At 50.4% G+C, this 11,726-nt stretch overlaps 1 protein-coding gene across 1 annotated transcript in view; it reads left to right on the top strand.

Annotated features, from left to right (window-relative positions):
* The first annotated feature begins 1,624 nt into the window (after window positions 1-1,624).
* Window positions 1,625-11,726, top strand: part of NEGR1 (neuronal growth regulator 1) — a 295,277-nt gene continuing 285,175 nt past the window's right edge. Inside the window, 2 exon segments of the mRNA XM_055815591.1 lie at window positions 1,625-2,049; window positions 2,051-2,070. Of these exon segments, the coding sequence (XP_055671566.1) occupies window positions 1,900-2,049; window positions 2,051-2,070 (170 nt within the window). The 5' untranslated portion in view covers window positions 1,625-1,899.

Here is an 11,726-nt window from a genome sequence, read left to right as displayed (position 1 = left end):
ACTGCAAGAAGCATTCAAGTCTGGGAAGGTCCTACAGGAGGTTATTGTAGGTCTTTGAATGTGGGATAGTGACAGTGTGAGATGTGGGATGGCTCCACCTGGTACTGGCAACTCCCCATTGGGAAAGCAACCGAGGCTTACCATCGAGGTCTGTCCTGTTGGCAAGCCCGTTTCAAAAGGCTTGGCATTGCATTGGCGACATTCCTAACGATATTTTTGATACTAGGTGTTCAACTTCTGCTTGCAACAAGCTTCAACCGTCATGGTCCCAGTAGATGGGTGCCGCATACTACAGCAGTCTCCTGCATGCTAGCAGAGCGAATTGTCTCACTGCGGAGTTGTATTTAACATTAAAAAGGCATTACTGTATTATAGCGATAGTACTGACGGCAAGCCTTCCACATCCCAGCTTTGTGAGCCAATCTCTCTCTCTTCCCCGCTCTCTTTCCCTATCAAGGAAACTCTGTAGTATCACATGCCGCAGAAGTAGAGGAAGAATTCCCTTTTGTGTACGCTAGAATTTCTTTTGGCAGCTGGGAAGATCTAATGCAATGGGATGCAGTAGGGAAGGGCAAGGCTTACAGGAGAAGGAATGCAGGTTTATCCAAAGAGCAAGCATTGGAAGTATCATGGTTATTAAAGATTTATTTATTTATTTTACTTGGAACACTCTACTCTCAAATCCTTCTGATGCAAATTACCAGTAGGAAAAAATGGTGCACCAGAAAAATGCACACTCTGGCAGCTGATGCAAGTACCACAGGAAAATCAGTGCACGTTGTACCATGGGCTGACAGCGTGGGGTGGCAGAGCTGCTGTGAAGGAACAATTACAACATTGTATGGGCCAGATGTGCATGAATTAGTGTGAGAACGTTTCAAAAATGCCCTTGATGTCCCAGCAGCCGTGCAGTTCCCGTTACACAACAGTGCATGGCTTATGCAACTTGCGCCGTGCGGCCGCGGGGAGCGAGCCCCGCATGGGGCGCATCCTGCCGGAGGGGCGCAGCCTGGCGGGCCGTGCCGGGCGGGCTCCGTGCCGGGCGCCCCCCGCCAGCGCCCTAACCCGCTCGGCGGCCGCGGAGGCCGGCAGCCTGCGGGGTGCGTGTGAGGGGCCGCAGCGGGGCGAGAGGGGCCGCGTTTCGGTGTGGCTGTAGGGACATGGCCCGGCCATAGGGCTTGCTGCTCGGTGGGCGTCTCGCCGCCCTGCTGCATTTTAGGAGACGGACCCCCGCGTACGGGGGCGGCCGCGCCGGTGTGCCAGGCGGGAATGGGTCCGCCGTGGGGGAGGCGAGCGGCCCGGGCGGGCGGGGAAGCCTCGCCGCGGAGCTGTCGCTGCGATTTCCAGCGCGGCAGCCCGAAAGCACTGGTTGACTTGCCGGCTGTTGGCAACAACAACAGCAAAAAGCCCCCGAGTGATGAATTTCTGGCCGGCCCTTACCGGGTGCGGGTTCCCGGCGAGCCGCGGCACAGCAGCCCCGCGGCGCGAGCGGCCTGCACCGGGGGGAGGGGGCTGCCGGGGGCGGCCGGCGCTGCGCACCCCCGCGGGCAGGGGCGGGGGGGCTGCGGGCCGCGCTGCCGAGGGGCGGGCGGCGGAGCAGGAAGCCCGGCGGGGGGGGGGGGGGCGCGCATCCCTCCGCCGCCGGGCCGGTTGCCAGGGCGACGGCTGCGTGGCAACGGGCTGGCAGCGGGGGGCCGCCCGCCGCCGAGCCGCCGCCGCGGCGCGCAGAGCGGGCGCGCTGCCCTCCTCGCTAGATGCTGCGGCGGCCGCCCGGGAGCAGCCACGCTCGGCGCACGGCCACCGACCGCGGGCACCAGCCAGGGGCCGCCGCTACCGGGGGCAGCTCCCGGCCGCCGCCGGGCCCAGGGGCAGCGCGTAGCGGCGCGGCGCGGAGCGGAGATGGTGCCGCTGGTGCGGAGCGCCGGGGGCTCCCACCAGTGGCTGGCGGTCGTGGTCCTCGGCCTTTGCTGCCTGCTGCCCCCCGGCCGACTCGCCGCGCCGGGCGGAGATTTCCCCGGGGCGGCCGTGGACAACCTGGTGGTCAGGAAGGGGGGACACGGCGGTGCTTAGGTAGGAGGCGACCGCGGCGGCGGGGGGGGCGGGGCGGGGGGGGAGTGCGGAGCTCGGCCGCCAGGGCAGCTCCCGCCGCTCCCGGGGATGCTGCCGAGGGCCGGGGGGGGCGTGGGGCAGTTGCCGCTGGCAGCGACCGCTGCCCGCGCCGCTGGAGCTGGGGCGGCCGCCGGGCCGCTCCCTGGTCCCGGGGGTGTGGCGGGCGCTGGAGGTCCGTTCCCGTGTTTCGCCCGCCGTCAGCAAGGCACGGTCTAGTTCATAGAAGTTTGGATACCGGCTGCTGGGCGAACCGGTGCAGTTTTGGTTCCCGGCATCAGCTCCGGGCTGCGCAGCCCAGCATCTGCAGCACGCCCTGGCAGAAGTGTTCGCGTTGTTATGTGTATTTTTATATATATATATACATATATATATTTTACCTTGTTGTATTTCCCAGCGATGAGCACGGCAAGCTAGCTTTGCACTGCTAGGAGGGGATGTGCTTACCGTAGCTCCGTTATTCCTTCTCCCAATGAACCCTGTGCTCCCTGTGCCTACGGTATCTTCTCTTCGGTCCGGTTGAGTGGAGCAAAATTTGTTTACCAGCAGCTGTACACCATACTTAATCTACTTGAATCCTTCTTTCTGATTTGTTTTCATTAATCCCCTGGCTTGATTTGGTTATCTTCCCCCCCCCCCCCCCCAGTTCCAACTTTTTATTCCTGCATCGCACTTCTCTCACGATCTTGCCATAGTTCAAGAAAAATACATTTTCTGGTTATCTGGAATATGATTGCAGCAGGTTGAACCTTCTTGCTTGTGATAAATCTCCCATTCAATTAGCAGTAGTTTTAAGCTATGAAGAATCTGGCTGTATTATTTTTTGTTGGGGTGTCACTTACTTAGGTCCCTAGATTAGAAAGTATTTTAGCCATGTGTGTTTTTAATCATCCTACGATCTGCTGTAAAATATTGCATGAGGTATTTTCACTAGGAATTTGGAATCAGTTTATAGCAAGTCAGCTTGCTTCTGGTGTAGTAGCTGCTGAAAATACAGTAGATGTCTATGTAGGGCAGCTGACAAGTAATTTTTATGTATACCTCAGTTATACTCTGTATTTTGAGATGTCCTGAAGTTCTCATGCTTTCTGTCTGCAGAATTGGAGAATCAAAGGATACAGATATTTTTTTTTTTTTTTAAAGTCAGTTTTATTTGTACTGTTTCAGACTTAAAGGTTGCAGAGAAGGTAACTTGGTGAGTTTGTGGGCAGTTAAGACAAGATACTCGGCCAGTACTAAATGTTAGTAGGACACGAACAAATACATATTCAGAACTACCTTATTAAAAAATTGTGGGATTACTCTAAAGGCGACCTCCTGGTGGGTTTCGGCAGGAATACATTTGTTTTCTAGGCCTAAGACTGTGTCTGAAACTCAGGGTCTGTGCAGGGGGATAGGTTACATAAATGGAATGAGAGCTATAGGATTTAAATGTTACTTTTGTCTCACAAGGGAGGGAGAGTATGTTTGGTAAAGATGTGCTGCTAAAGGAAACATGAACGTCGCTAATGAACTCTGGAACAAAGCAATTAGATGCTGAAATAATGTGCATTACATCTGTTTTTTCATTCCTCCTGCTCTGTGATTAGCTTCTTTCATTTTGTATGCCTTTTGTAGGCTTTCTTGTGAATCAGAGTTTATTTTGTTTTCAGCTGGTATGGCAACTTGAAAGGGGAATTGTAGGATCATGATAAGAGTAAACACTTTCAAAGGAGTATGCAGAAGGTGGGTAGAGCTGTTTATCCTGATTCTCTCCCTGCACATCATCACTGCTCCTCCTGAATTTTTCCTCACTGCATGTTTATTTTGATACGCATTAAAATAATTGTTCGTGTCCTAAGTATCGGAAGCTGGCTATTTATTTAAACAGAAAATTCCAGTGAGCTGGGTAAAGCAGTTTGGGTATTAGGAAAGGAGTTTTTTTGATTCCAGCTCTTTGGCCATCTGAATTTTGCTCTTCTCAGTTACTGTGTATTGCAGCAGCACCCAAAGTTGGCCGTGCACTGTAGTTCCCAGCCTCTTACGGCAAGGTGGCCGTCAGCTCCCTTCTGCTGGCACGTGTTGATTCACTGCGCAGCACCAGCCGACTCCAATTTTATCTGTTCTCCAGCAATGAGGGCTTTAGAAGTTGCCTCCTTATTTGCTTATAAAGACAGCACCGTGCCTAAAGCACCCAGCACTCCTTTTCTTAATAATTAATGCTAGAATATGGAAGTAATTCCCATGGCTTTGAGTCAGCATTTTCTTGGCTGCCAGAAGATTAGGGTGATTTATGTGATGCGCGCTGAGGTGGAGGCATCCCCTAATGAGAGGGCGTTGTGGGCGCTGCAGGAGTGCTTTCTCGGCACACACCCTGTGCTAGCTCCTCGGCTCCTGCTCAGGGCTTTTACCCAGCTGTGCAGCTTAATTACGTATCGACCCAGGTTTTAAGGTCTGCAAGGAGTGTAAATAAACGGCGTTACCTGTGTTGAGCTGGGCATAAAGTTTTACTCGCAAGTCTCGTTTTGAGCTGGAATATTAGGGGAGAAACTGCGTAGCCAGTTTCGATGAAGAAGATGGCAGACTGAGCGAGCCAAGTTCCAGTCTCAAGTCTCACATTAAGCTTTCATTGTCTTTACTAAAAATGAGGAATGCAGTCTCCTTTAACTGCTGAGATTTTCCAGTAAGAGCCTCTAAGTATTAACACAAAGTAAAACAATAAGTACGACTCCCTCATTTTAAAATAGTTAATTCATACGAATGCGTGATTAATCACTTCAGCATCCAGTGCCCACGGCATTTCTCCGGTGCCAGGGAGTTCGCTGGCTGGCTTCCGGCGTGGGCAGGGACAGGGGCATGGGCAGCCCACGTTCGGCACCGCCACATGGGCTGGCAGCAGACAGCCTGCCAGCAGCTGCCCCTCACCCCTGCCTTCTGCGGGAAGAGCCTAGTGACCAGTCCTGAGAGCAAATCTCTCGTTAGCCAGGGTGGTCTTGCTGATGATGAGCTGTTTCTGTAGTCTCCATAATTAAAACCTGGTACCTGTTGTTTGTTCTCAATTGGTGACTGATCCAGGCAGACCCAACGCTATTTGTGGCACCGTTTACTGAAGTTATAAGAAATTATACCAGTAATGCAGTTGCTTTGTACTGCAAAATCATTTTGGGAAGCCACTTATTTTCAGAAGTATAATTCTGTCCTGAATCTTTTCTATATTCTTCCCAGACAACCAGTTAAGATTTAATGAGAACACATGAGGAAGGAGAGCACAAGTTATAAAAGCATTATTTTATTAAAAGAATAAATTGCCACATTGTAAACTGCTAGTTACACAGGGAAGAGCCTGTATTTTCGGAACTGAATTCCTCTAGTGACCCTTCTCAAGGCCTCCTGCAAGGAGAGGGATCACCCTGTGTTGGCAGCATGTGTGTGACGCTGACAGCAGAAGTGGCGATTTTGGAACACGAGTGTTTTAAGAGGTGACAAATGAAGAGCAATTTGCTTGGAGCAGGCATGGGTAACCGGTTTCTTTTCCTTCGCTGCCCGGTGAGCAGCACTCACCCTCCGGGGGGGGATGCTCAGCGGGTACCAAGGCCACCTCCACTGGGGTGGGGACTGCTCCGTCCCCTTCCCGTTGGCCAGGTGTGGGGTGACGTGAGGATTGCAGCGAGAGGTGTTTCTGCTTCCACAAGAAAGGAAAGAGAATTTCTCTTTGACTTTCTGTGCTGATGCTTATCTAGGTTACGGCTGGTTTGTGTGCACGGCTTTCCTCGCTTTATATAAACACGAACATAGATATGTGTTTCCTAACAGTTCCTACCTACCTCATCTGCAATTTGTAAACAAAATCCCCTTAGGTATCTAAAGGTACAGATCTGAAGGTGACCAAAATGGCTTTCTCTAGCAAGCAAAGTTTTTTATCCTGCATTTTATTTTTCTTAAATCTCATGGATAATAAAAATCTAGTTTACCTGACAGTACTTCTACACTGAGCAATCACAGTAAATTCAGTTTTAGAAGCTGGCACATTTTCAAAAAAAGCAAAAGATTTTTTTCTTACCACTGTGTGATTATAGAGTAGTTTATAAAATACCTGCTCTGCAATGTGTAAAATAATGTGAATTCTTCACTGCAAAGAGTTAAACCTTGAGTTAGGATCCATTGGATCGAGGTTCCCAAAGGCTGCCAGTGAGGAGTAGGAGGGGTGGATACTGTAAAGCAGGTAACCACATCGGGTTGTGGTTACAGAGCAGACATTGGATCCTGTCAAACCTGGCTGGGAAAACCAGGATCCGTCCTAGGCCAGCCTGGCTGACAGGTAGACTGAACCTCACTCGCGGTTTTTGACTGCCGGAGCCTCTTTTGGCCATCCCATGTGAGCTCTGCCTGAGGTTCAGGGCAGCTAGCAGTCACCTAAGAAGGGTGATTATAGGAGAAGAATCTGGGTTTTTTGGTCATAGGTCAGGGGATTTGGGGGGTTTTGGTTTGTTGTCTAAATTTGGAATTCTTCGTGTGTAGCCTGGTGGCTTCTCCTTCCACCTCGGAGGGTGTCAGGTCTTGTCGTGTGCAGTCATGCTCTCCCTGCCCCGGAGCCCTGACTTGGTCACCAGCTGACTCCGAAGAGGTGACGCAGGCGGGCTGTGCTGTGTGGCTGCAGGTGAGCTCTGCCGGCAGGACCCTTTACTGCTGTTTTCACTGGTATTAAAAGATTAGGGCACATGGTAGACAGCTGATCCGAAACTATACATCTCTGTCAGTGCCTGCCTTTGGAGTTACTCAGCTGCTTCTTTTCCACAAGTTTTTCAGCTGGTGGCAGAAGTTGCCATCTGGGGAACAGGAGGAGCAGCTCCTGGCATCCTCTGTGTCTCTCGGTGTCCTTGGCCGGGAGAGCTGCTGCCCTAAACACAGCAAGCATGACTCCTGCCTCCCCTGAGAGGCACCCCGCTTTTCAATCCTGCCACCCCTGGGTGGCTCAGGAGCCGTGCAAGGTGGCGTGCTGGAGAAATGCTGTTCTTTGTGCAGTGCTGATGACTCAGTGCTTCACTGTGGCTCCCTTGAGCCTCACAGAGATCACAGTTCTCACCGTCTATTGAAAATTACTTTCTCAGCTGTGTGTCATCTTGTTCACTCACAGTGGAAAATGGGATGCTCCCTCTTCTCCTCCTCTGGTGGGCATTGACAGTTCAGGGGAGAGATGTCCACCTAACATCATTTTTCAAAACTAGTTGCCCTTAGTGGTACCAAATGCAGGGTCTCTGAAGTCAGAGTCCGGTATGGGTATGAGCTCCGCTTTGGCGGGAGAAGTTTGGCAGCAGTGGCCAAACCCACGTCTCCTGGTTCTCTGGCTTTCAAACCATTCTGATTTTGAGATTGGACCTCCCCTCTGCTGGTAAAGCACATCAGTGTCTTACAGTGGGCGCAGGGTGTCCTGGCCAAACAAAACCTTGCTGGGACCATTTCCAGTTCCTGCTTCTGCTTCCCCTGACTCCAGGTGCTCAAGAATGAAACTACAGCATTACGGTCATCATCATGGATTTTGCTATGGGGGGCTCCTTCTCAACCTGTCTCGAGATAGAAAATCCCATGGATTCCCAGATCAGTGGTGATGAGGAAGATCCAGCTGCTCTGGTTGAAGTCACTGAAGGTACCTGTGTGTCAAGCAGGCCAAGCAGGCTTCAACTCGGAAGCTGTTCAGGTCAGGGGGATGTAGGTGCCTATTCATATTTAAATTGCTGGGGGGGGGGCTAATGACTTTTAGGGGTTGGGACTTACATGTCGGTTTTGCTTTCTTTCCCAAGAGCTGCCCTTTATAGCTAACAGTCTTTCCCAAAGGAGCAACAGTGGTCATGGAAAGCTGGTGACACATCTGCCAAACATTCTCTGCTTGTTGTTGTTACTGAGAACTGAGCATTTGGGATGAAAATTTACAGAATGACTAGCAGGTGAATATCAACTGTGTATAGCATATTTAAATTGTAAGATACTATATATATTCTAGCATTACAGCTCTCTGATGCATGTCCACATACCAGTGTTTGGTAGTTGTGTGCACCCAGGTATAAACACAGATATGTCTATGGAGGGATGGGTGGTGTAATAAATACAAGAATTTTCTTACCTTTATAATTTTAAAAGGTACATTTCTGGACTTCCATACTCTTTTGGTATTCTTGTGCAGTTCAGCATCATGAATTATTTGGCTGAAATGTGACTGTGGTATGCATAGACATATGTACACCCTCCCCCCCCGCCCCATAAAATTAAGCTGTTGTTTGAGTAAGACTTTCACATTCCAAATCCCTGCCAATTATTAAACAAGCACATTATGGTGCTTGCCTCTTGTCTGTGCAGTAATAATAAATAAATTCAGAGTAAATTAAAATAATTTATCATTTTAAACGATTGCGAATGTTTCAGATGTTATGCAGAGGAACTAACAAAACAAGGAATCAGTAAGGAATGAAAAACAGAATTTGTTCCAAAGGGCTGTTCTGTTGAGGAGAAACTGAGAGACTTAAATTACTTTCTTCTTGTCATCTTGCATAAAAGTTGACTCTAGCCAAGATCCCAGGGAAACAAGTCCCGGGGGCTCAGGCGGACTGGTTTCCCAGCCCAATCAGCAACACGCAGCACTGGCTCGCTGTGGCTCTCCTGGCAGAAGCATAGCGCAGCGCTGTGCTCGGAACGGCGATGGCTGCTGCGGCAGGCGCAGGGAAGCGACCCTGAGACCTTTCAGCTCTTTTTGGGACTTGTGGGGATGGATGGGTACTGTGGCACTTGTGCTGCTCTGATGAAGGCAGGTCCCAGGCACAGGCTGGCATGTCCTAGCTCGGCCAGGGCTGGTCAGGGAGCACTGAGCACTGGCAGGCTGTTACCCACGTTCTTCCTTACCTTTGGCGTGGCTTTGCTCATGCCAGCTGCCGGTCCTGCACACATACTGTGCTATTTTCATAGAATCACAGAATCACAGCATGGTTTGGGTTGGCAGGGACCTTTGAGACCACCCAGTCCCACCCCCCACCACGGGCAGGGCCCCCTCCCCCCAGCCCAGGCTGCTCCCAGCCCCGTCCAGCCTGGCCTTGAGCCCTGCCAGGGATGGGGCACCCACAGCTGCTCTGGGCACCCTGGGCCAGCGCCTCGCCACCCTCACCATGAAGAATTTCTTCCTAATATCTAATTTAATTCTACCCTCTTTTAGTTTAAAGCCATTACTCCTTGTCCTATGGCTACATTATATTCCAATATGTCAGGCCATCCTTTCAAAGGATCCCCTCTCGCACCCCTCCATAATGGGACTGTTGTTCTTCGTGGTGAGTGAACAAGAATAGTGAAACAGATTATGCACAGCACCCTCCCTGCTGCACAGCACCCTTTCTGCTGCTCTAGCTGCTGAGCAAGCCCCTGCCCACTGCCGGCAGCCACCCGCTCCAGATGTCCCTGGTGCAGGGCAAAGAGCACTGTGGCTGGAGAATAAACACCATTTTTTCAGAACTAGAGGGATACAAGCCAACAATTGAGTGAAGGCAGAGGCAGGTTAATCCAGCTGGCCACAACGCCAGATAAATTCAGTGAGATCTAGCCAGTGACAGCAGCGGCAGCGGACTCGCCTGCGATAACGTAATACTGCACTAATCAATCAAGTAATTGATCATATCCATCCGCAGGCTTCTGGTACCAGACCTGCCAGCTCCTTTAGCTTGCTTCATCTGTGAATTAAAAAGATCTGCAGAAAAAAGGTTGAAAGAGAAACCTGTGTCTCCCTGTGAGGATGCTATTCCTCATGGGCAACATGGGGAGAAATACTTGTTAAATACCCCTCTGCTAAGACACTGACTGTTGGGAGGGGCAGGCGGTTCAGAGTGCTCTTCAGCTCTGGCTCTTTTTCAGCCTTTGAGCAGAGATGATCAGTACAGAATCCATGTACCTGTGAGAACAGAAAGGTCCTGCTTGGAAGCAGAGAAAGGAACTCTTGAAATCTGCAAAATCTGCATTTTCCCCAACTCAGCCCAGAAAAAGTTCATGCTTATTTAAGTCTGTCACCATCAGGGTGGTCCCTCCTCTGCCTTCTGTCAGTAGTTGTCCTCCGTTGTGCTGTTAGTGTGGTGCAGCCATCCCGAGCCCTCACTGCCGGGCCAGCTCTGGAGCAAAGACCATGTCGTGGGGCCACAGAGACCCTTGGCTGGGCTGAATCAATCTGCTGGGCTCCCGGCACGGTTGTGCCATCACAACCGGCATGACTGGGCTCCCGGCGGGGCTGTGCCATCACAACCGGCATGACTGGGCTCCCGGCGGGGCTGTGCCATCACAGCCGGCATGACTGGGCTCCCGGCGGGGCTGTGCCATCACAGCCGGCATGACTGGGCTCCCGGCGGGGCTGTGCCATCACAGCCGGCATGCAGCATGGCCGAGCACCACCTGAGCAGAGCCTTCCTCTTGGAGCTGGCTGAGGTTGCAGCTCTCTGGTGTCCTGCACAGGCATACCAAATCCCGCTCACCTTTACCCTACCCTATCAGAAACTATCAGGCTATCTCATTTTCACTTTTCCCAGATATTTTTTCAACTCAGCAGAAAAAATATTTCTTCCTCAGACTGGGTGCACACGTTTTTTTTTCCTCATGTTACAGCTGCCACAGACGCCTGAGCAGGCTGGATTTGTTAGTGCACCTGCATGTACGTAGGTGGATATGTAAAATAGACCCAATAAAATGCTCAGCCGTCACAGTAGTTTTTCTTGGTGCTCCTCTGTAGCGCTTTATGTCTACCTAACGGCACATGGAGCCAGTAGATGCCTGCAGGAGCTCCAGCTGTAGCTCTGGTTTAGTGTGCTGTATTACATACAATGCCGGCAGAGATTTCTTGGCGATCTACACAGGAGAATGGCCCACCAGTGAGTTCAACTCAAGTTTTGATTTTTATACCTGCAAAACTGTTAAAAAAATACAAGATGAAGTAGAACATGCTCTGCCTTATAACAGAAAAAGAGTCAATCTGTTTTAAAAGATTTTCCCTTGGCAACAGCAGACAATCTGGTGGTCAGACAGCCAAACAAACAGCTATCATTAGTCATGCATAATTAAAACAAAGAGAGTAACCAACCGTTAGCAGTAACAGTTTTGTCTTGGAAAAAACCTCATTAGCATACAATACTTCTTGCAGAAATCTCCAGTAGTCTTTCTCATGCAAATGTCAATGTAAATGAAGGGAATTCTATATATTTATGCGTATATGCTGGGTTTTTTTTAATATACTTATGTAAATATACAGGAATGTGGTAACTGTCCGGTTCAGTATAGCATCTGTGATACGCCTGCAAAATTTACATATTGCAATCCTGTCAAAAGTAGGCAGGAACCTTATTCCCTCTACAAAACATAGGCATACATAATTTACTGTACAGTTGTATGCCTTTGATATTTCACTGGCTTCATGTTACAAACTTTTTAAACTGAATGTAATTCACCATCATAAATCAGCACTGGAGACTGAAGTCCTCCCTTTTGAGCACCCGGTTTTTGCCCGATGTGAATGCTCCCATTAAATTTATTCTGGGTACAAAGAAGACGATGCAGACCTTTGCCTTTTACTTCCTTGGAAGGGACTGACTGACGGATGTGTTTGTTGCACTACACAGCTGCTCAGG

Source organism: Falco peregrinus, chromosome 10 (genome assembly GCF_023634155.1).
Source record: "Falco peregrinus isolate bFalPer1 chromosome 10, bFalPer1.pri, whole genome shotgun sequence".
Classification (NCBI taxonomy): Eukaryota; Metazoa; Chordata; class Aves; order Falconiformes; family Falconidae; genus Falco; species Falco peregrinus.
The sequence above is the reverse complement of the archived record's forward strand: the minus strand, read 5'-3'. Positions and strand labels throughout refer to the sequence as shown.